Here is a 24,666-nt window from a genome sequence, read left to right on the forward strand (position 1 = left end):
AGCCTAGAAAGAAAGAGGTCAGTAAGGAGATACATTGGGGTGGGAGGGGCAGTGCTTTATAAGCTCTCCTGTTTGCTGGGGGAGTGAAAAGACCATGACACAAGCCCAGGGCTAGACAAGCACTCAGGAAAGGCCTGAGCAGACACTGCTTCCTCCTGTGGACGGCCTCGGGCTGGCGATGGCCAAGGCAGAGTTGAAAACCACCAGACTAGCTGTTGAAGAATGCTCCGGTTCAGAGCCTATCTGTAAAGACTGGGAGAGCATTTTGTTTCTTTTTAAATTTTTTTTTTTTAAATGAGTTTAGCAAGGTTTCAGGATATAAGGTCAACACACAAAAAAACCAACTGTATTTCTTTATATAGGCAAAATCAGAAATTATAAAAGGCATCTCACCTTCTAAAAGCTATTCTTATTAATATGACAAATGGCAATGAAGCAAGAAGCTTCCTAATTTTACCTCAGCTTATTTAACAGATCAGGAGTTAGGCTTTTAATTTCTTTTTTTCTGAAAATATTCTTAATTTAGAAATGCACAGGCTGGGCGCGGTGGCTCACGCCTGTAATCCTAGCACTCTGGGAGGCCGAGGTGGGCGGATCGTTTGAGCTCAGGAGTTCGAGACCAGCCTGAGCAAGAGCGAGACCCCATCTCTACTAAAAATAGAAAGAAATTATATGGACAGCTAAAAATATATATAGAAAAAATTAGCCGGGCATGGTGGCACATGCCTGTAGTCCCAGCTACTCGGGAGGCTGAGACAGGAGGATCGCTTGAGCTCAGGAGTTTGAGGTTGCTGTGAGCTAGGCTAACGCCACGGCACTCACTCTAGCCTGGGCAACAGAGTGAGACTCTGTCTCAAAAAAAAAAAAAAAAAAAAAAAAAAAAGAAATGCACAAAAGAATGTAAAAAATCACACTCCCTACTAAAGCTCTTACATGTCCTTAGTCTTTTTTCCACAGAACAACCAAAAAGTGATTAGAGAATAAATGAAAACACCATAATCTCTTTGAAATATAAATATACACATTTTAATTGAAGAATTTATATTTTAAAAGCCGAGAGGCATAGGCATGACTAAACAGCATGGCTGACACAGACCGAGTTCGCACTGGTCGCACTGGTGAGATTCCGAGAACCATTTAGTGTGTTGACAGTAGTTACTGGCGCAGGCGGAGGGAGAATAAATAACGGTGCTCTGGGAAGAACGGTAGTGACTGGCAGGGGAGAGAAAGGACGGGCCTGGGTAGCAGGAAAACTCCCCAGTAAGGACATGTGCAAAGTTCCAGGTCTCCACGACAGAAATGGCCCAACCCATCCAAACTGCCTCCCAGCTTGGCTGCCAAGTGCAGGGGACAGAAGAACTTGGGCATAACGGGTACAGGGATGGGGGACTGGCCCCAGAAACAAACTCTGAAGAAACACATATGTGTTCATACATACACACCCCCAACAAAAGGGCATTGCACTATTTAACAGAACTGTACACAATTTAACAAAGGAGCTCCCAGCCTCCCTGTCACCTCTTTGGCAGTAGGTCAGGCCATCTCAACTTCTGACACACACAGACATTTTCGTCAGGAGGAAGACTGTCCTGTGTGGTGGGGACAGGCCTTCAGGTGAGAGCAAAGCTATCACAGCTAAGCATTACTTCAACATCCCTAAACAAAAAAGAAGTTAATCGCTAATTACAAGTATACAAGCCAAAATTACTTCATGTCCCATACCCCAGCGACAGGCAGTCCATCATTCTCCTGCACAATGGTGAAACAAAACGAGCCCTTGACCATGCTTCAGCAAGTGACTGGAACGATGGGCTAGAGAAAGAAACTAGGTCCCATATGCTAAAATTTGCACTTATTGCTATAAACTAAGTTTTAAAGTGAGTCAAAATAAAACCAAGTCTCCTAAGACCCACTAAACCGATGATGGACTTCCATGTGTAATACTCATTCGCATCGTACAGTAAGCCCATGGCAATGGAACCTGACAAAAAACTAAAGCCACCCCCATGGAGTTAGGGTTAGTCTAGGCACAGGAAGCCACAGCTGGTTGACTGATCAGGGCTTCTCAGGACTGGATGTTGGTTGAATTGAGGATTCGAGAAGTAGCATCAGATTTGGAAGCCTTTGAAAGTTCTCGCTGTTGAAAAATAAATAACATCAGTGGCAGTACTGCCCCCATCACGCACACCCCTCCCTTCTAAGTGTGGTTATGTGTCAGCAAATGGTCCCGTGAGGGCAGCTGCTCTGAGACAGGGTCCCAGCACACACTGTGTTAGGAACAAAAAGTGAGGAACTCTGAGCACCGTTCTATTAGTCCCAGACAAGCGCGTGTGCACACATGCCCACGACCCCTTTCCTCAGCTAGTTTATTCTGTTAAAACCTTACAGAAATCTCATACAGTCATGCGCCACCTAACGATGTTTCTTTCCGTCAACGATGTTTCAATCAATCATGGACCATGTATATGGTGGTCCCGTAAGGTTGTAATGCTGTATTTTTACTGTACCTTTGTATATTTAGGCACAAACATGTACCACTGCGGTACACTTGCCTGCAGTATTCAGTACAGCACAGGCCGTACAGGGCTGCAGCACACAGCCCAGGTGTGTGCAGGCGCCAGCATCCCGTTTGTGCAAGTGCTTGCTATCATGAGCACAATGCTGCCACTGCCTAGCCCCGCACTTCTCAGAACGCATCCCTGTCGTTAAGTGACGCCATAACTGTACAACTGTACTTCACAAAGCTACTCTCAGAGCTGTCAAGCTAAGTAGGCAACAAGCTTTGGTCTCTCGAGCCCTTTATAAAACAATGGGCCAGACCATATATCTACCAATCCCTGGGGCTGAGGGACTTGTAACCTGCTGGTGATTTGATCTCATGCTGGAGCACATGGTATAGAGACAGACGAGCAAGCACGAATGACCGTTGAGAAAGACAGGTATTAGTAGAGGTTAGTTTATTGGCTTTGGTGTTGCTTGGTGGAGTCTTCCAGCCACAGCAACCCAAACCAGATGAACCTGCCTAGGACCAGCCACACGGACAAGCAGGTGCATTTAATATCCCGTGGATGAACCAGGCCTTGGCTGAGCAAGCACAGCAGAGGAAGCTGGACCCCCGGGGTCCAGTCAGCTAGCCAGAGTGACAGACATCCACTTTATATTAATTAGACGGAACCAGCACGAGGCATGTAATTTGAAAAAAGTACCAGAATATGAAGCCAGTTTCCGTGCTGGAAACTAGCTATGGCCTTGGGCAAACTGTTCCATCCTCCTTCCCTGCAACAATGAGAAGGCAGCCTAGGCTTTAACTTGGTACCCCCCAGGGGTGAGGACAGCCTCACCTCTCACTAGTAATGTAGGGAGCAAAGAGAGACAGCACAGATTGTTAAGTAAAAGGCATTGTAGTAGGTGTTAGCAAATACAGAGCAGGATACTAGAAGGTGAAGAGCATTCTGGTAAAATTACTTGCAGTGCTTCTACATGCTTTAGCATACAGATGTGGCAGAAACAGGCAAAGGCGAGGAGGCGAGCGGGGCCTGGCTTAGACAGTGAGGGGCGGCTCGGCCCTGCGTGGTTAGTAAGGCATCTGCTCCAGGAAGTCATCAGCACACAGGCCAGGAACCTCATTGTGGGCAGCACACAGCTGGGGCTCACCTCCCCCACCACGGGGCCTCTGTTCTTTCTAGCACATTGCAGGCCTTTGACTTCAAAACTGGGGAAGGTGAAGATTTTCTATTGTAAAACATGATTTAAAACAAACAAACAAAAAAAACCTGTGCCTGACTTTAGGTGGGGCTGAGAATCCAATTCAAGTCTGAATGAGTTTTCCCATTAATCAGCGGGCTAGTAAATCCGTGGGGAACATAAACCACGTATTTTTTATTTGGAGTCCATGATAGGAATTCCCGCTTCCTTTGTCAAAAAGGTTCTACGATAATACAGCTGAGATTGTTGGTTAGTGTAGCCCTACGCCCAGAGGGGGATGAAGCCAGCAGATGATAGATCAGTTTAGAAAAGGGATGTGGGACATGCAGGGGTCGCCATACAGACCTGAAGCCCAACAGTGGAACTGTCAGAGAGGGACGGATCCTTCTAAGAACAAAGAATTAAGACAATTACCAAGATCTCCACCAAGAGAGCACCAGGGCAGTGATTAGAGGGGTCGCCTCCTGCAGCCAGGGAATGGTATATATGAAGCAGAAGGATCCAGGCTAAATGTCTACTTGCTGCCGCCAACTTCTTTCCTATGTACCCTCTTAAACCATCCCCACTCCCACCACAGTCCAGGCAGGAAAGGGATTCTCAGCCTCCAAGGTAACTGCCCTACCTACTAATAATAGCCGAGATGCCCCCTTGGGACGATACCCACTCTGCCCCAACTGTGTGCTCCCCAGAGACTGGCAGATATCAGAAAAGGTGAATTACCGCAAACTCAGAATAGGTGCTGGCAACAGAATTAATGCTGAAGTTGCGCTGGAGGGGGGTCGAGTCGGGGTACCCACCGCTCAGGATGCTGCCGTTGAGCTCCAGGTTCTCCTTGTTGGCTCCATGCCTCCCGGCACGGGGTGTTTTTTTCCCTGAACAGGTAGACGTGGCAACTGGCTGCAGAGAAAGGAAAGACAGATCCATGTATCATCCCTATAATGAACACATACATACACACCCCCCCCAAACCCCTAAATGGTCAAGAAGGGCTGACACCATCTTTATATTACTTATATGTTTATAATCCTAGGCTTTTGTTTAAAAATATATGAATTCTTGATGATTGACAGAACGCCTATCTTGAGCATAGCCTAATAAAATATTTTAAAGTATGTTAGCCCATACTTCCCATGTCTCTTCTTCTGAGTCTGTGTCTAGTGGATCACTGTCACTGGGCTGGAACCTTCGTGCAGGGGGACCTAGCTCAGTGCCAGCTGAAGACTGGGCTTGGAACTGAGCCTACAGAGACCAGAGACTACTGCCTGATCTTCAGTTTCCCAGACACATCCCTGTACTTCCCATCGTACCAGTGGGGCTCAGAGTGACTGTCCTTTTTTTGCTCATTAGTTTTTTTTCTCATTATCTAATATTTAGCAAGCTTACATCTGTCAACTCTCAGCATGTCAATGATAACTGAATCCAGGGATTTTAGAAACTAGAACAAGTAGGTGGAGCCCCTGGGTAAACAGGCTAGGACAGTGCGTGGGGATGTCCTATACACAGAGCATACTAACCTTGCTGCCAGAAGGAGGAAGTCGAGACACGGGGGAGCGGTAGATTGTCCCCCCAAACACAGGCCGGATGCTACTGTTGGCTGTAGCATTGGATATGGCAGTAGTGTTAAGCTAAGGAAAAGAACACGCAGATTAGTGACGTGCGATGACATCCTCAGCATTTCCAACCACCCAGCACTACGCCACAAAGAAATGAGTACGGGAAGCAGTCCAAGCAAGACGGAGTTACACGGCAAAGACCCTACTGTGTCTCATGCATAGCTCTGAGGAACCTGTGAAGTTTTCAAAGCTTATTTATATCCAGCAGATGGAACTGTAAAATGGTACAACCATTTACGGCACAGGACACCTATCATATGACCCAGCCATTTGTTCCATTCCTAGGTGTCTACCCCCGCAAAATGAAAGTATATATTCACACAAAGACTTAGACATAAATGTCTATAGCAGTATTATCACAATAGCCGAAAGCTAGAAACAACCAAACATCCATCAACAGGTGAATGGACGAGCAAACCAGTACAGTCACACAATGGACTGCTGATCAACACTAAAAACAAGTGACTGTTGGATACACGCAACAACACAGATAACTCTCAAAGTTATGCTACACAAAAACCCAGACAAAAAGGAATACATACTGTAAGATTCTATTTATATCAAAAGTTTGAGGCCAGGCATGGTAGCATCAAGCCTGTAATCCCAGCACTTTGGGAAGCTGAGGCAGGAGAATTGCATGAGCCCAGGAGTTCAAGACCAGCCTGGGCAACATGGTAAAACCCTTTCTCTACCAAAAATATTAAAAAAAAAATTAGCCAGGTGTGGTGTCTCTTGCCTGTAGTTCTAAGCTACTCTCGAGGCTGAGCCAGGAGGATCACTGGAGCCTGGGAGTTGAAAGGATGCAGTGAGCTGTGAGTGCACCAAGGCCGTCCAGTCTGTGTGACAGAATGAGACCCTGTCTCTAAAAAAATAAAAATTAAAATGCAAACTAATCTATATTGACAGTAAATCCCTGGTTGCTGCGGGCTGGGGGTGAACCAGGGGATTGGGGAGTGGAGGGAACACAAAGTGGCACTAGGAAACTTTGGGGCCATAAATATGTCCATCATCTTGATTATGGTGATTTCACTGTGTATACATACACATGTCAAAATTTCAAGTGTACACTTTAAATACCACAGGCCAATGATATTCCATAAAGCTGTAAACTTTTAAGTAAAAAAATTCTAGGTGGCTAAAAACCTCAAATGGGTAAGCAACAACCATTCGCCACAGAAGGCAGACTGGGAAGACAACACAGGGAGACATCTGTGTGACTTGAGATCATGGAAGGATTTTTTTAAAAGGTACAAAAAAAATATACACCATAAAGACTGAAAAAAAAAACAAAAAAAAAACAAAAAAAAAACTTTCTTCATCAACAAAAACACCCTATAGAATAAAAAGACAAACCACACAAGACCAACACAAATACTGGAAAAAGCTAGTGTGACACAGGTGACAAGGAAGTCACATCCTGAACATATAAAGAGTTCCTATAAAATTTGTAAGAAAAAGACAAATACACCAACAGAAAAACTGTCAAAAGACTTCTCAAAAAAAGAAATCCAAGTCTCCTTGTTATGGGGCAGTGCAGCTATAGACCAAGCTGTATCTGTTTGGGAAGGGAGAAAAAACAGTAGCTGGCATCCATAGCAGCTTCTCCAGGTGAGTGGTACTGGAGAGGTGTGTAGGACTTGACGTGGCCAGCCACAGGAAAAAAAAAAAAAAAAGAAATCCCAAAGGGTAGGAACACAGCATAAGGTGCAACTTCACCAGTAAAGACAGAAATACAAAGTAAAACCATGAGACATTAATTCATACCCATTGAATGGGCAAAAACAAAACAAGGCAGAAAACTTGCTGTGTCGGCAAGGACAGGAGCCACTGTGACACTGAGCCACTACCAGTGAGCACAGAAGTTGTTATAACCACATCGGTATCATAGACTGATCAGTGCAGCCGGGACTTCAGAAATATTTGAATACAGCACTTGCTTTTTTTATTAAGTGACAGGGTCTCGATATGTTGTCCAGGCTGGTCTCAAACTCCCAGCCTCAAGTGATCCTCCCACCTGTCTCCTGAGTTGCTAGAATTACAGGGTGGGAGCCACTGTACCCAGCTGAATACAACACTCTTGAGAGCAAGGGCTGTCTCACTTATCTTTGTATTCTCAGCATGTAGCAGAGATTCTCAAAGTTCGAATGAAACCTTTCTAGAATTGAATTTTAGTGTTGTATGTTTTTAAAAGTTCATCAGATTATTTTCATCATAAAACATTAACTACCTAATAGCAAACAATAGGGAACTGGTTTAATAAATGACAGAATTAACTAAGAGGGTAGACACAGCTCATAGTGTATTTCAAGACAGTTTGATGCTATGAAAAAATAACCAATATCAAGTGGGGAAAAAAATATTCTCAGCAGTTCTCTCAGTTATATCACAGGTGATTTTTTAAACACTGTTTATGTTATAAAACACGAGTTGAGGCCAGGCGTGGTGGCTCTCGCCTGTAATCCTAGCAACTCTGGGAGGCCGAGGCATGAGGATCACTTGAGCTCAGAAGTTCCAGACCAGCCTCAGCAAGAGTGAGATCCCGTCTCTACTAAAAATAGAAAAATTAGCCGGGTGCAGTGGTGCACGCCTATCGTCCCAGCTACTTGGGAGGCTGAGGCAGAAGGATGGTTTGAGCCCAGGAGCTGCAGGTTGCTGGGAGCTAGGCTGATGCCACGGCACTCAGGGCAATAGAGTAAGACTCCTATCTCAAACAAAACAAAACAAAAACACATACACAAAAAACACAAGTTGAGGAGAGGGAAAAGGGAAAACATATTCTACTTTATCAAAAAGTAAAAAAAGATAAAATATTCCCTGACTTCTTGTTCTAAAAATACAGTATTAAATACTCCATTTATTAAGCATGAACGTTGTCTTTCACATAGTACCATGGCCACCTGTTGGAATTACAGGATGATGAGCCTCTGACCCTTTTTGTCATCACCAGAATGTTGGCAATTATTGGCCTCCCTGAGTTTCAGACAAGGACTCAACAACTGGCACATGAAAGCTGGCCATTCCTTGAGAGGGCAAGAGATGGCCAAGAACCCCGCCGCGCCACTCCCTGTCAACAGTGCTTCGCCAGGCCTCGAGCTTACCTTGCGCACTTTGCCTGGCGTGTTGGGTGCCAGTCCTCGCCGCTTGCTGGGCGTCCGGGGGGCGCTCCCATAGAGCATCTCTGTCTCCGTCTGCTTCCTGTTCTTGATTTGCTATGCGAAAGTGACAAGCAACAGTGGTAAATCCCAGGAAGAGAACACGTCTGGATGGGAACAGAAGGAGGGCCAGAAATCTCGGGCCAAGCCTCTGTAGCCAGAGATGTTGTAGAAAGCTGCCCAGGACTCCCTGTCTTCAACCAATTCTGATCAATGGCAGAGACTCTGGGCTGCTCAAGTCACTGCCTTTCCCATCTGTGTTCACACTTACTCGTTCCTGCTTGGCTCTCTCTTTCTCCAGTCGATGCAGCTCCCATTGTTCCGCCACATACTCCATGAATTTCTGCCCGTTCACCACAAATGCCTGTGTATGTTCCTGTTCCCACATGTCAATTTGGGCCTTCAACTCCTCTTCCAGCTGAGACCAGAAACAAGGACATGTTAATTACTTCATTAACCTAACTTCAGGCAGTTGGACCCACATGGGTACAGGCCAGAGTGACCAGAAATCAAAGCCTAGGGATGGTTCATTCACAATACACATGCAAGTGGCAAAGGGCAAGAACCCAGAGTTTGACCACTCGGGTTTTGGTGCACAGGGCGGGGGAATCACGGGGGAGGATGAGCAACGTTAAACGGGCAGCGGACGTTCACGGCAGGACTGTGGCTTCAGACTATCTGGGTTTCCATCTGGGATCTATCTACCTTGTACTGTCTGTGAAAAGGTGGGCAAATGACCTAACTTCTCAGTGCTTCAGTTTTTTCAGCTGTAAAAATGGAAACAATAATACCAAACTCATAGGGATGTTGTGAGGATTATACAATGAAAACACTTTAAAATAGTATCTGACACTTGATAAATAAATGCTATTATTAAAATAGAAAATGGTAATGAAGCCCACAGTACTTTCCCACAAGCTTGTGTCATGTTATTGCCTGAACTGTGTTCCCCAAAAATTCGTATGTTGAAGCCCTAACCCCTAGTACGTACCTCAGAATGTGACTATATTTGGAGACAGGATCTTTAAAGAGCTAATTAAGCTAAAATGAAGTAATTAGGTGGGCCCTAATCCAACAGGACTAGTGTGATTAGGCCACAGACACACGCAGAGACCATGTGAAGACACAGGGAAGAGAAGGTGGCCATCTGCAAGCCAAGGAGAGAGGCCCCAGGAGAAACCAACTCTGCCAATGACACCTTGATTTCAGACTTCCAGCTGCCACACCATGAGAAAATAAATTCCCGTTGCTGAAGCCACCCAGTCTGTGCTACTTTACCGTGGCAGCTCCAGCAAACTGATATACCTCGACAGGCGTGTTACACCTACACAACTGAATAGTTGCTTATACTGAAGGCCCAATATATAATTATCCTTGCCTAAGCTTTGGAGGAGAACACAGTTTTGGGGCAAAACAATACAAAGCAAAGGACATGCAAAAAGTGAGATATTTTGCAGCCAAGCACCAGTGTTACCTTAGGGAGCGTTTTCTGGAGCTTGGCTCGTTGCTTTTCTTCTTTTAGAAGATTTCCTCCCCGGTTTGTAAATCGACTTGGATCTGAAGCTTTTCTCTGGGAAAAGTATATTTTAATTAGAGTAACACCTGGCATGGCCGGACCAATAACTTGTGCTAAGATCCTTTGCTCTCATAAAATGATATATATATATTATTAAAGTGACTTAAGAGGGTTTTGCGTTCCCGTCCACTCTCAGCAGGTGAGGAATGGTGGCTTTCTGAGGCCAGGCAGTGAGCTGTGGGGCATGCCCAGGCACCAGTAGATCATTTACTGGGGTGCAGGAAGATGATTACTTCCTTTCTACTCTAATAAACGAGACAAACTTTAGTATTTAACAATGTCACTGGCTCCCTTTCTTGGTTTGGATGTCAGACGATTACATGTGATTTGGAGACACAAGGTATATGGAGGGATGGCGGGGTCTACACACAGATGGCGTGGTGGTGGCACCTTTGTGCCTACTCGCTTCTGGCATACTGAGACAGCACGCAGCTCAGATGTGCACAGTTAAGACATTTATAGATAATCTGGTTTTTACTAAATTAAGCCTCACAAAATAGACAAGTTAAAAATATAAAATGTTAAAGCGTCTCATTCTTTTTAGCTTTTGTTTTTCTTTTTTTTTTTTTTTGCTAGTCAAGTGAAGCAGTGGGAGTGGAGAAGGAACAAAGAAATTTATAACTGGTTGTGATCAATTAGTTGTAAAACATCACTGTACTCAGATCAGCCTGTTTTTTGTTATTTTATAAAGTACACAGTATATCAGAACAGTAGTACAAGTACATAATTTGTAATTGTAAATTAGGTATATAGGCTAGGTTGGTGGCTCATGCCAATAACCCTAGCACTCTGGGAGGCTGAGCTGAGAGGATCGCTTGAGCTCAGGAGTTCGAGGCCAGCCTTAGCAAGAGACCCTGTCTCTACTAAAAATAGAAAAATTAGTTGGGCATGGTGGCACATGCCTATAGTCCCAGCTACTCGGGAGACTGAGGCAGGAGGATCACTTAAGCCCGGAGTTTGAGGTTGCTGTGAGCTAGGCTGACGCTATAGCACTCTAGCCGGGGCAGACACAGCGAGGCTGTCTCAAAAAAAAAAAAAAAAAAGAAAAAAGAAAGAAACTATTTCCCTTCCACACCACTTGATTGGTGACAGCCTATAAACAGTAACCAGAGAGGATGGCAATTCGTTTCTTATTTTTTTTCTTAAATACTAGCATGTCAACAAAGGTTGCTGCTTTAGCTCTTTATTCATGTTTACTTTTGCTCCTTCTTGCTCTCAACCAGAAGTAATAACTAAGGACTAGGACACCTATTTTTAAATAGCTGTAAGACAGCCCACAGTTCTCTCCAATTCTGAGTCCTAGTTTCCTGCTTGTAAATTTGAAGGAGCTGAACTAAAGACTCTCTAAAGGCCCCTTCAAGCTCTGACAGGGCGAGCATGAACCTGAGCACAGGTGTCCTTAAACTCGTGCCCTAAGTGCCTCCCTTGCCTCACCCTAGTCCCTGCCCCAAGCTCTAAAATGCTCTGAGGGCACCTGTGGTAAGTCTATGAGAAGAAAAGGAATTCAGAGTATATAGATGCGCCCTAATACCTAGCCCATTTTTAAAGAAAACAGCAAAAGCTGGAATGGCAGGGAGTATTAATTGCTTCCCCCAACATCCATTCTTCTCTCCCTTCTTAGTAACAGAACCAGAATTTACCTGGGGTGCTGGTTCACCCAGCATCCCTGGCAGCTGGCATGGCATATAAGCACAGGTGCTGTGAAGAGAGCCTGGGAAAACACTTAAAGGGGTTTAGGGGCAATGCCTTCTTTGTGCCTTCCTCCACCGTAATGTCTGGAACGTGGCCATTAGGGTGGGAGCTCTAGCTGCCATCTTGCCCTGAGGATGAGGTCCGCCTTTAGTGGTGGAGGAGCCCTGAGCTGGAGAAGCCTGGGGCCCTGCTCATTGTCAGAAACTGCCACAACTAACCTGCACCACTCGCCACTTCTGGGCTTCCTTTGTGCAAGAAACAGCTCTCTTACTTAAGCCATTAATTTTGGGTATGCTCTTTTATGCCCCTGCCTATAAGCTTAAGAAATACAAAGGGTTAGCAGTAATTCAGAGAGACTTAACAGTAAAGACAGGGTATCAAAAGCATGGTGAAGAACAAAGGAAACTGGATTCTGATTGTGTACAGGATGTGCTTTCTTGACACTTCCTTTTACTCTAGAGAAAACAAAAACTGGGGCAGTACCTCAAACTCTAAGAAAAGCCTCCAGTTTTCTTCCCACTTCTGAACACCTTCGAAGAGTTCCTTATGACCTTCGTAATAGTTTCTTAACCGCACAACCTCGGCGTCGTGGAGCTGCAGCAGATCTTCTGTGTAGTCCTCTGCAAAACATGGGGCCCGTGGTTTTAAAAGCTTCCTCTAGTGTTTAGTATCCCAATTTATTAATCGCCCAATCCCCTGAAATAGAAATAGATTTTTTTTTCTTACAACAACATGATATAGGAATAAATACAAACATTATGGCTAACAAAAGCCAGGTTTATCACAATCAGCCTAGGGGGATTAGGAATACAGAGTAGGGTATGGACTGAAATGATTAATGTTCTCAAAAATCTGGCCGGGCGCGGTGGCTCACGCCTGTAATCCTAGCACTCTGGGAGGCCGACACAGGTGGATCGTTTGAGCTCAGGAGTTCAAGACCAGCCTGAGCAAGAGTTAGACCCCATCTCTACTAAAAAAAATAGAAAGAAATTAGCTGGACAACTAAAAATATATAGAAAAAAAATTAGCCAGGCATGGTGGCGCATGCCTGTAGTCCCAGCTACTCGGGAGGCTGAGGCGAGAGGACTGCTTGAGCCCAGGAGTTTGAGGTTGTTGTGAGCTAGGCTGACGCCACAGCACTCTAGCCCCGGGTGACAGAGGGAGACTATGTCTCAAAAAAGAAAAAAGAAAAAAAAAAAAATCTGTGTCATCTCTTGCCTTGTCTTAGGTTTCTTTCACATTCTACCTTTCCACTCTGCCCAGCCAACAGAGGGTTGGGTTACAGAAAATGTCCAAAAACACTTGGTGAATTTAGTTGGGACAGCTTTACTTTTATGTTTAGTTCAGGTCAGACTAGAATCCCATTGGGCTCTAGGAGTCAAATTCCTTTGGGTTCAAACATAGGCTCCGGCATTTACCTGCTATATGCCTCTAGGCTAAGTTGCTTAATATTTACATGCCATAGTGTCCTCTTTTTTTTTTCTTTTTCAATAGGGGTGGGAGTTGTGAGGAGGGGTGTTCAGCTGCCTTGTTTGTTTTTGTTGAGACAGTCTCCCTCTATAGCCCTGAGTAGAGTGCAGTGGCGTCATTGTAGCTCACTGCAACTTCCAACTACTGGGCTGAAGCGATCCTCCTGCCTCAGCCTCCCCGCTGGTAGCTGGGACTACAGGCATGCCCTGCAACACTAGGCTGGGTTTTTTTCCCCTTTCTTTTTTGTAGAGAAGGGGTCTCAACTCTTGCTCAGGCTGGTCTCAAACTCCTGAGCTCAAGCAATCCTCCTGCCTCGGCCTCCCAGAGTGCTAGGATTACAGGCATGAGCCACCTTGCCCAGCCTGTCCTCATCTCTTGACATGAGGATTAAGTGAAATAATGATGTTAAGGGTTTGGCATGTGTCTCTACATACATTATTAATGGGAAAAGAGGAAAATAAAAAAAAAAAAAATAAGAAAAAAAAAAAGGGTTTGGCATGGTGCCTGCTATAGAATAAGCACCTGATAAACTTGAGCTTCACAGCTGGAGGCTAAAGTGATATACCGCTTTAGAAAGCAAAAAACCCCGTCCCAATAGCATTTGCAAATGCTTATTTGTACAGGAATGGCATTATGTTGAATGGCTTGAAAAGGTGGCTATCTCTGTTTAGAAGGGGAAAATACTTCCTATTGAACGTCCAGGCTTGTAAAAGACCGCGCAGGAGGCCACATGAAGCCCACCACTTCTATACTAACCAGAATAGTAAGGGGCAAAAGCTTGTCTCTGCTCCTGGCTGTAAAAACACTGGTCCCAGTACTGAGCCAGCTCCACTCGTATTGCTTCAATCACTTTCTTCATGTTTTGCATTTTCAGTTCTTCCAACCGATCCACTTCTAATTGCAGCTGAAAGAAAGAGACCTGTTAAAGGTGGTTGTCACACATTTAAATTCACTTAGGTTTCTAACAGTTTCTCCAATGCCTCCAAAAAAAAAAAAAAAAAGAGTCTCACTCTGTTGCCTAAGCTAAAGTGCCGTGGCATCAGCCTAGCTCATAACAACCTCAAACTCCTGGGCTCAAGCAATCCTCCTGCCTCAGCCTCCCGAGTAGCTGGGACTACAGGCATGCGCCACTATGCCTGGCTAATTTTTTCTATATATTTCTAGTTGTCCAGCTAACTTCTTTGTATTTTTAGTAGAGACAGGGCCTCACTCTTGCTCAGGCTGGTCTTGAACTCCTGAGCTCAAACGATCCGCCCATCTTGGCCTCCCAAGGCGTGAGCCACCGTGCCCGGCCTCCCCTTCTTTATAAAATTACAATACAGGCTGGGCATGGTGGCTCACACCTGTAATCCCAGTACTTTGGGAGGCAGAGGTGGGAGGATTGCTTGAGGCCAGGAGTTTAAGACCAGCCTGAGCAATAGGACAAGACTGTTTCTACAAAAATTAGCCAAGCGTGGTGGCATGTGCATGTAGTCCCAGCTACTAGGGAGGCTGAGGCAGGAGGATCATTTGAGCCCAAGAGAGTTTGAGGTTGCTGTGAGCTATGATGACATCAAGGCACTCTAGCCCAGGCAACAGAGTGAGAGGCCCAGTCTCAAAAAAGAAAATAAAGGAAAACAAAACACAATGCCACAGAGGTAAATTAACAATCTTTATAATAATGATATTATCAGAGCCAGAAATCTAAGGAACACACACGAAAGACAGAAGATAAGCAGGGTACTGTCACCTTTTCTGATGCTTGTCTTAAAAATAGGTTGGCCCAAGGCAGGGGCTGGTAAGGACATCAGATTGGACACAGAGACACTTGCAGAAGAGTGCTGACCTAGCACCCACTGGGTTTCTTACCGCTTTCCTGACCTTCGCCTTTGATCCAGTCATAACCGTGGCCACAGCTTCTCTTTCTTCTTCAGGTATTTGCAACCTGTCCCAGAGCTCTCGAATTCGAGCACGGAGTCCTTCACATGCAGCTTCATTTTGTGATTTTCGCATTTCCAGCTATTGAAAGGAAAGCCAGTGGTTACTTATAGAGCAAAGCAGCAGCACAGGGAAGGCTAGCAGCCTCTGGCCTCCCACAAAGAAACATCTGGACCCAGATGGAGAGGAAGCTCTTTTACAAGATTTTCAGTAAGGTGTGTTCTCATGCCTCCTGAACACAAGCTGCAAGGCTGTCATTATGGAAGGATCTCAGATCCTAACAATTAGGATTTAAATTTTGAATTGAAAAAAATTTTTAATTAAACACTAGGCTAGGGATGTTGGTACTTTGAGAGAGGAGTCTGCCAACCTCCTCTTTACTGGCAAATTAATAAACTTCTCTTTCCTTCTCCTCAAAAATAAATAAATCAATAAACACTTGACTAATTCAAATGACTAATACTATTTCATCCAAAATTTCAATTTCATGTTCTTAGAGCTATGGGTAAGTTTTGTTTAAAAAAAAAAATCAAAGTTGTATATCATATATTACTATTCTCATCTTCTCTCATTCTCTTAGTGTACATTGGCTCCTTATTTAAGAATGAAGGAAAAAAACTGTCAGTTTTTTCAAACTGCTGTGTACAATGGACACCCCAGGCCATAATTTAAGAAGATATTACCTGCCGTAGCAACTTTTGTAGTGTTGCAATATTTTCCAAAGATAAACAGAAGGCATCTTCATCTTCACACACCACATCTCTTTCAAAGCTTGTGTCTGGAGTGTGATCTAATTCTTCCATACACAGTATGATCTGTTTCTTTATGTTGACAAACTCCTGGTGCCGAGATGCCTACGAAACGAAACAGTTACAAGACACCCCGAGGAAAGCCAAACTGACTTTTAGGAGGTATGAATGTGGGCCATATACCTTTGTTTCCCTCAACGTTGCCACATGTTGTCTGAACTGGTTCAGCTCTTCTAAGCTGGGAACTGAGGCACTGTCAGTAACATAGTGGGGCATACAAAGAATTTCACACAGTTCTTGATCTTGTTCTTGAAGTACCTTCAGTTCCTGTTTTCTATCCTTTTTCTGTTTTCGCATGAATTCTACCTGGGTGCGCAAATCTTTTTCTAGTTGCAAGATGGTTGTCTCTCCTTTTTCCTGTATGAGACAATATACATTGACAAGGTTCCAAGTGAATTCCTTCAAAGGAAGAGAAGAACAATGGAAGAGGGCTAGGATGACATATTTTTATTTGTAAACCTACAAATAAGTTAACTCATGGCCAACAGAATATGGCACAAAGAGGTTCTCCTAAGGAAGGGCCCCAGTAAGGAAAGGTGAATTAGGTACCAGGACACTTTTTTTTCTTCCTAATTTTTAAAATTGTGGTAAAATACATGTAACATAAGTTTACCATCTTAACCATTTTATTTTTTTGAGACAGGGTCTTGCTCTGTTGCCCAGGCTGGGATACAGTGGCCCAATTATAGCCCACTGGGCTCAAGTGATCCTCTCACCTTGGCCTCCCAAGCAGTTGGGACTACAGGCATGTGCCAGCAGGCCAGGCTTTTTCTTTTTTTTTTTTTTTTTTTTACCTTCTGTAGCGACAGGGTCTCACTATGTTGCCTAGGCTGGTCTCAAACTCCTGGCTCAAGTGATTCTCCCACCTTAGCCTCCCAAAGTGCTGGGATTACAGGCGTGAGCCACTGTGGCCAGCCCATTTTAACCACTTTAAAATGTACAGTTCTGTGGTATTAAGTACAGCCATATTATTGTGCAACCATCACCATGATCCATCTCCAAAACTCATTTCGTCTTGCAAAGTGAAACTTCACACTCATTTAACAAGTCCCCGTTTCTTCCTTCCCCAACCCCCTGGCAACCACCATGCTACATTCTGTCTCTATGAATTTGACTACTCTATGAATCAGGGCACTTTAAATGGGTTGGAAAGCTTAGCTGTTGAATGGCACACCTAGCTCATAGCTAAATGCTCATCCTAATAATCCTATCGCCATCACTTTACCAGTAAAAATCAATTTAGTAGTTGCTGCTCTTTTCCTAATTGGTAAAAAAAGGGAAAAAGTGGCAGTTATTAATATATGTTCTATAAACAAACAGAATTTCATTTAACATTGGTGAAACAGGCACAGTCAGGTAACTTAAGGGAGATGTACCACTGTACACCTAGCTTCTCACCCAATTTCACGTTGAAAGTTAGAAAAAAAAAAAATGGCTTTCTTAGGCCTTACTGCTAAAAAGGCTAAAGAAAAAGAAACTTGATGTCCAAAATCAATTGTATTTATGCCATTTATGTTGATTCAGGAAACTCCACTGATGTCATGGTCTGATTGCTCTTGGCTGCCATATATGAAATATCCTTAACCCTTTAAAGGTGGTCTTCCCCTTCTAGGCTGTCTCCATGTGGATACCCAAGTGGTTCTTCCTGTTGTCAAAATGGGAGAGAGACCTGAGAACCTATGGATGCAATATTACCTTTCCAAGCTCCACATCTGTCCTAATTTTTATGATCCTGGCATTGTTTTTACTGGTTCTAAGCAGAGATATGTTTCCAGACCCCACCTGTTATTCATTTCATCAGTCCCTGACTTGCACTGGACCACAATGTAGCAACCTCTCAGCTATATACACAGATAATAATCATGGCATGCTCTGGACTGGACTATGCACTCCTGATACTCCAGCTTATGAGACATTTCTTCTGTTCTGAAGTAGCCATTTTAGCTGGTTCAGTGGTATGCAGTTTCTGGGTATGAAAAACCAGAAAGGTTTTTTTTTTTTTTTTTTGGAACATTCTGTCATAGCACTAGTTACTTTTGCTTTCACAGTATTAATACCTCTTTTCATTTGCTTTCAAAGAGAGAACAGCACAGTACCATCTGTGCCTACCTATTCCTGAGTTTACAAAAATCAATTAATATGCCCTCCCAAGCAAAACTACAGCAAAAAGCAACTTGTTTTTCATCACCTATTAGTTGCCTCACCTCTCAACAGAGCAACTCTCCACGTATGTGCAAATTCCTTTGCTGGGACTAATTAACTAGGCAGCCCCTTTCCCACACTTCTCACATCCAGCACCATCCCTACCAGGAAACTTCCATCTGCACTCCCCCAAACCAACGCTCCTTTCTCCTAAATCTCAGACCCAAGCCAGCTTCCCCAGACCCTGTGGAGTGCTGTGGACCTGAAACGGCTCGACGTGTAGCTCGCTGCACAGCGTGTTCAGCTCTTTCTGACAGCCAGCTATGCTGCCGAGGAGCCTTTCCTTCAGGCTTTCTTCCTCGGCAATCATCATATCCAGGAGTTCCTACAACAGAGAAAACAGTCTAGAAAAGTTTGGGGCCACGGGGGAAAAAAACCAACATCAACACCAAACCTCTCATTGTTTCAAAATTTCAAGGAAGGATTAAAAAAAAAAAAAATAAGAAAGAGCCTGTGATACCCTAGTGCCAGTGATCAGATGTCATTTTGGATGCTATCTCAGGTGCTGACACCAAAATCCTTATCCCCTCACTGCAAAAAGACGAGAACTACTTAACTCACCTTGATATGCTTCTTTACAACCTCAGTTCTTTGTAAACGCTGATCCTCCGGAATCCCAATTAATTCCCATATTTCCCGAAGGTGATTTAGGGCACTCTGGAGACATATTATAGACTCCTCTGCCACTACCTCACTGAAAAGCAAGAAAAGAGGCCTGTTACATGAGTCACTGCTTCCAGACTAAAAGCAGTATGTATGTATGATTTATTTATTAATGAATGAATGAGACAGAGTCTCACTCTGTTGCCCAGGCCAGAGTCCCGTGGCATCAGCCTAGCTCACAGCAACCTCAAACTCCTGGGCTCAAGTGATCCTCCTGCCTCCGCCTCCCAAGTAGCTGGGATTAGAGGCTCAAGCCACCACGCCCAGGATAAGAATTCAGGAACTAAATAGACTAGTTTCTCAGTGGCCTCAAGGCTAAAACAAATTGAAAACAAGCATTCACCTTAATTCACTTTTAACCACTCCCCTTCCCTTCTCCCGGACAAATGCCATAACACTAGCAAAGCAGAATTCAGTATCATGTTATGTGGTGGAAATTCAATCTTCTGAGTAATCCTAACAATCTGGACTTCTAGTAATGATCTACTGTCATCACAGAACCAGTCCAATTTGGTTCAACTTTGCCAGTAACAAAATGATGAGATGGTTTTTCAGTTGGGATGGACCCCCAGCTTGCAAGTCACGTAACCTGAGCATGCCCAGATGTCCCAAGTTGCCCAATTTGTAACCCTACAGCTGGCTAGAACAAAAAAAGTCAATCACAGGCAGACCCTAAGTACTCAGATCGAGGAATGGGGCCCAAATTAAGAAGCAAAGGGTGCCCTGTTTTGTTGTAGTCTGAACTAAGAGCCAAGAACCCAGCACTGCCGTTTTGTATGACCCAATCACACCACGTCTCGCTGCATTTTCCTACCTCCCCCATAGTTACTCTCTGCCTATAAAACCTGCTACCAGACCCCTGTTCAGGGAGACAGATTTGAGTGTTGCCTCCTGTTGCCTGGCCAGCTGGCCCTGAAATAAAGCTTTTTCTTTTCTCAAAAGCCAGTGCTGCAGTATGGCTTCAATGTGTGCCAGGCAGCAAGCCCACTGCTTGGTAACACTACCTATGGCAGTATAATGAAGAACTATAAATGCTTTTATTAAAGAAAAACCAGACAAAAATGTCAGTAAAATAAACTAATACAAGGGATTGGTGATGAGAAGCTCCTACAAGATAGCTGGAAATTTATTATTTTTGTTGTTGTTGTTATTAAATTATAACTAGTAAACCCAAAGAATGGCTAAAATTAAAAAGACAAATAACATCAAGTATTGGTGAGTATGTAGAAAAGCCAGAACTTTCATACACTGCTGGTATGGTATGTACATAAAATTGGTACAACTATTTTAAAAACTTTTGACAATATCCACTAAAGCTGAACCCAGCAGTTCCACCTCTACGTACATACTTAGCAGAAATGCACACATATGTTCAAAGACATGCATAAGAATGGTCAAAAGAGCACTACTCATAACAGCATGGAAACAAAAATAGCCTACATGTCCATCAACAGAATGGAGAAATAGTACATTCCTACAGTGGAATAATGCAGCAATGAAAATGAACTAACTACATACAACATGGATAAAGCTGAAAACATTATGTTGAGCTATGCTAAATGGAAGAAGTCAAACACATACTACATACTACATGATTCTATTTTATGAAATTCTAGAAAAGGCCAAAGTATAGTGAAAGAAAGCAAATTAGTTCCCCGGAATCAAGGGAGGGGCTCAACTGCAAAAGGGCACAAGAAACTTTTTGGGGTAATGGATTGGTTCTAGACCTTGATGGTGATTATATAACAGTATACAACTGAAACCACACATGTAAAATGAGTCAGTTTTACTGCATGTAAATATACCTTAAATAAAAAAAAAAAAAAAAAAAGTAAATGAAACTAGAAAAAAAAAATGTTGTAGGGGAAGGAAAAAACACATTAGGCTGAGCAAAAGCCACCAGGACAAGCAAGTGTATATCACTACAAACCCCAGAGTAGATCATAAACTCAAGGGCAGGGGCCTTACACATCTTCATTTTATAATGCATGGTTGTTCAATAAATGTAAAATGCAGGGCCCTTGATTCCATTGATCTAAAGTTTAAAAACAGGCAAAACTAATCCATGCTTTCCTAAGTCAGGATAGTGGTCCTCTGCCCTGGGGAGGTGGTAACTGGGAGAGGGCACCAGGAGGGAGGGCTCCTGGGGTACTGCTTACATAGGTGCATTGACTTTGTGAAAACCCATTGAATTTACACTCAATTTGTGCACATTTCTGCATATATGCTATTCTTCAACTGCAAAGTTTATTTTAACCAAAATATTGTTTATCTGAAATATAAATTTAACTGGCATACTGTTATTTTACCTTTTAAAAAAGTTTACTCCAAAAATTATAATCATTAGTCTGCTTTATATAACAGTTAAAGAACAGAGTATTTTCTCCATTTTCTGAGGTATTTCAGGACAACGAAGACTGCTCTGGCACTGGAGAAACTAAAATCTGAATGTGCTCGGAAATAAGTCACTTGAGCTCCTCAGGTGCTGTCCATAATCCACCCGGCTAGAGGCTCTCATGGGCCCCCTTCCTGTCAGCCCAGCTCTCCATGTTTCACCAAACACATTCACCCAAAATAGCTCTGGCCATGAAATCCCAGTTTAAAGGCTGCCTACCTGGCCTATCTAGCCAATCTCCACAGCCAGGTTCTCATGAAAACAAAATCCATCAGGCCCCTACCTACCTAACTACTCCTCCTCCCCCTCACAGGCTTCCCATTGCCCTCAGCAAACAGTTCAACCACCTTCCAAGGAAAGGCCTTCTAAAACCTCTCTCCAGGTTTATCTCTTAATCCCTCCCACCTGTCACTCCCCAAGTCTCCAGCCAACTGAACTTCCTGAGCAGTGCCCCTCATTGAAACAGGTGCAGCTCTCATTTTCTGATGCCACCACGCTTTTGCAAATTTGGTTATTTCCACCTGTCAGCCCTTCCTCTAGAGAGCTGTGGACTTGTCACTCACCATCACTACCCCCCGAACCCCATAGATCATAAACTCAAGGGCAGGGACCTTATGGATCTTCATTTTCTAACGCATAGTAGTTGTTCAATAAACGTAAAATGCAGGGCCTTCCCTATGCTCCTAACTTGCGGCTGCCTTCAGAGCTTACACATTCTCAGAGCCTGACAAATAGGTTTACAGGCAGGGCTGCCTATTTCTGCAACACAGCCAGATGGTAAGGTGATCATTTTTCTGAATAAAGAATCTGGCATAATGCGCAAAGAATCTGAACAGACATTTCTCCAAAGAAGATATTCAGATGGCCAATAAACACACGGAAAGATGCTAAACTACAGCAGATGAGCCACAAACTAAAAGTAATATTCACACAATTGTTATAAAGAAAAAGTTAACCATTCTTTGATATTATATATAACAAATTTTATTTGACCTGTTGGAAATGGGTATTTGGAATTACATTTCCCAGGAGATAACAATTCTAAAGAATTAGAAACTAACATTTCCCACTCTTCCCAACATTCAAATTGTACTGAACGTAATTCTCATACCATACTTGACACCCTTCTTATATACTCCCACCATTAGCATTATCTTTAAAAGACTGCCAGAATCTCACTCCTCCCCACCCCTGCACCTACTATCGCCTTCTGCTGGACTGCAACGGCCTCTTAATTGGTCTCCCTGCTTAGATGTTAGCCTCCTTATGTTTACTGTCAAACAAGAGCTCCAAGTCCTGTACTTCCTCAGAATGCATCATTAGCTTAAACCCACAGCAGCTTAAATATACTGTCCTTTGTAGTTCACGACCTTATACTGGTTAAGATTTATTTTTTCCAGTGGTACCAATGATTTGTACTCAATCCCCATTGTCCCAAGGGCAAGCTCGAAAAAGACTGATCAGAATTAGTGATCATGAAACAAAGACTCTTACAAAGCCTTAGTATAATCACTTCAACTAATACTACAAAGTAGTTAATACGGAATCATCACAATACTTCACTCACTACTTTCAGAAAATAAAGTTAACATTTTTATAGCTCTTAACACAAAAGTCCTATGCACTGATATTATTCTTATTTCAAAACTGAGAAAACTGACATTTAATATCTTACCCAAAGACACAAGGCTGTCAAGTGGCAATGTCACCTGTCTGGTCCCGATTTCAAGGCAGTCCCTCCCCAGCACTGCCTAGGGAGATGTTAAAACTACCGAAAAAGGATTCCATAATCAGAGTTTCTTAACTTGCAAGGAAACCAAGGTATCTTCCCAATCCAATTAAAATGGTAACACCGAATGCCAGATACAAAGAAAAATAACAAATATACTTCGAGACTTGGTTTAAAGAGAAGAAAGAAGCCACGACCACAGAAGACGCAGGACTTAGAACCAGCCATCTAGCCAAGGAGCGACACCTGCGACACCGCCAGCGGGGAGGGTGGGGCTGCCAGGCGCAAGCGCTGAGCCCCGGCCCGGAGCCTCGGCTGACCCGGCGGCCTCGGCCGCGCCGCGTCCACCGCACCAACGCTCGGCCCAAGCCCGGCGTCGGGGTCTGCGGGAACCCGCGCCCCGACTCACCGCTTCCCGGCCCTGCACGGCCGCGCCGAGCCCGGGCCTCACTCGGCGCGGGCTGCCGTGGCACACTAGCCCCGGGATGGGGGCCATCTCGGACCCCGCATGGGCCCCGCACCCGGGACGGGCTTCGTTCTCTCCCACGTCCCCTCGACTTCCCCGCAAACCGCACCTTCTCCTCATTGCGGACGCTCCAAGCAACCGGGAGTCCAGGCCCCGGACCTACTTCACGCGGGCCCAAGAGCAGCAACCACCGCAAAGACCGCCGAACTCGCTCCGGGCAGCCGCTCCGCGAGCCGTTGGGCTCGCAGAATTTCAAACGGAGCCGCGGGGCGAAGCAGCCCCGCGATTGGCGTCGCGTCCCGTCGCTCCTTGGGAGGCACCGCCCCCGCCCCGCCCCTCCGGCGGCGAGCGGCGAGTGCGCAGGCGTGTCCCGGCGGCAGGGCCGACACTGGCGTCCCTGCTCTGCACGGCGCTGCCTTGCGCGCTCTGCGGCGGCGGGGTGGGAGGCGCCTCTCCGGCCAGCGCGTCCTCGGGCCCCGCTCCGCCCCGAGCCGTTTTGATTCGAAGTGCGCGCCGCCGCCCGGGGGCCGCCGGGAAGGAGGCGGGAGCACTAGCTGCCCCGAGCGGTGTAGGAGCTGGCTCGTATCGCCCACCTCGCGGCCCTCGCCCCTTCGGCCAGCGAGCCGTAGAGCTGATCTAGGCGGGAATCCTCCCCGGATGTAGGACACCTCGCACGCGAGGAAGGGCCGCGATAGTGAACCCTCCCCACACAGGTTATCCTATCTACCCTCCACAGCAACCCTGGGAGGCGGCGGTTACCGCCACTGCCGGGGAGCCAACGCTCGGAAACACTGAGCGACTTGCGCCGGTCACGTGACGGGTGAATAAATGGAGATCAGCTGGGCATGGCTTTCTTTCAAATTACGAGTTCATAAACCATTACATGAAATGGGAGGCTAAGGCGGGAGGATCGCTTGAGGCCAGGAGTTGGAGGCTGCAGTGCACTAGGATCGCCAGGATACTTTTGTATCCTGCTTTTCTCGATTAACGTATGTTATAGCTCTAAATGCTTACATATCACATTTTTTTTCAGTCATTCATGGTTGCATAACATTCTGGTGCATAGATATCTAATAATTCAGCCATTTGTGATAGATATTTAGATAGTCACTTTTTTTTTTTTTTTAGAGCTGAGGTCTCAATTTGTTGCCCAGGCTGAAGTACAATGGCGTGATCACGGCTCCCTGTAGCCTCGAACTCCTCAGCTCAGGCTATCCTCCTGCCTCAGCCTCCCTATGCTGGGATCACAGGCGTGAGCCACACAATCCAGCTAATTT

At 44.8% G+C, this 24,666-nt stretch overlaps 1 protein-coding gene across 5 annotated transcripts; it reads right to left on the minus strand.

The window, feature by feature from the left end:
- Window positions 1-1,078: 1,078 nt before the first annotated feature.
- PRC1 (protein regulator of cytokinesis 1) lies at window positions 1,079-23,627 on the minus strand. 5 transcript variants are annotated; one of them, XM_069465705.1, is made up of 15 exons: window positions 23,499-23,627; window positions 18,698-18,830; window positions 18,339-18,461; window positions 16,058-16,291; window positions 15,809-15,979; window positions 15,057-15,206; window positions 13,965-14,112; window positions 12,222-12,358; window positions 9,945-10,040; window positions 8,742-8,888; window positions 8,417-8,527; window positions 5,220-5,330; window positions 4,426-4,602; window positions 4,051-4,092; window positions 1,079-2,137 (listed from the first exon to the last, which is right to left on the minus strand). In XM_069465705.1, exons 1-15 carry the CDS (start codon window positions 23,507-23,509, stop codon window positions 2,066-2,068), a joined length of 1,863 nt encoding a protein of 620 aa, XP_069321806.1. In that variant the 5' UTR covers window positions 23,510-23,627; the 3' UTR covers window positions 1,079-2,065. The 5 variants fall into 5 exon arrangements, with proteins under 5 accessions (XP_069321806.1, XP_069321807.1, XP_069321809.1 ...); XM_069465706.1 differs by lacking the exon at window positions 4,051-4,092; XM_069465708.1 differs by lacking the exon at window positions 4,051-4,092 and having other exon boundaries at window positions 1,079-1,656; window positions 4,503-4,602; window positions 23,499-23,570.
- Between the last annotated feature and the right edge of the window lie 1,039 nt (window positions 23,628-24,666).

Source organism: Eulemur rufifrons, chromosome 3, assembly GCF_041146395.1.
Source record: "Eulemur rufifrons isolate Redbay chromosome 3, OSU_ERuf_1, whole genome shotgun sequence".
NCBI classification, from domain to species: Eukaryota; Metazoa; Chordata; class Mammalia; order Primates; family Lemuridae; genus Eulemur; species Eulemur rufifrons.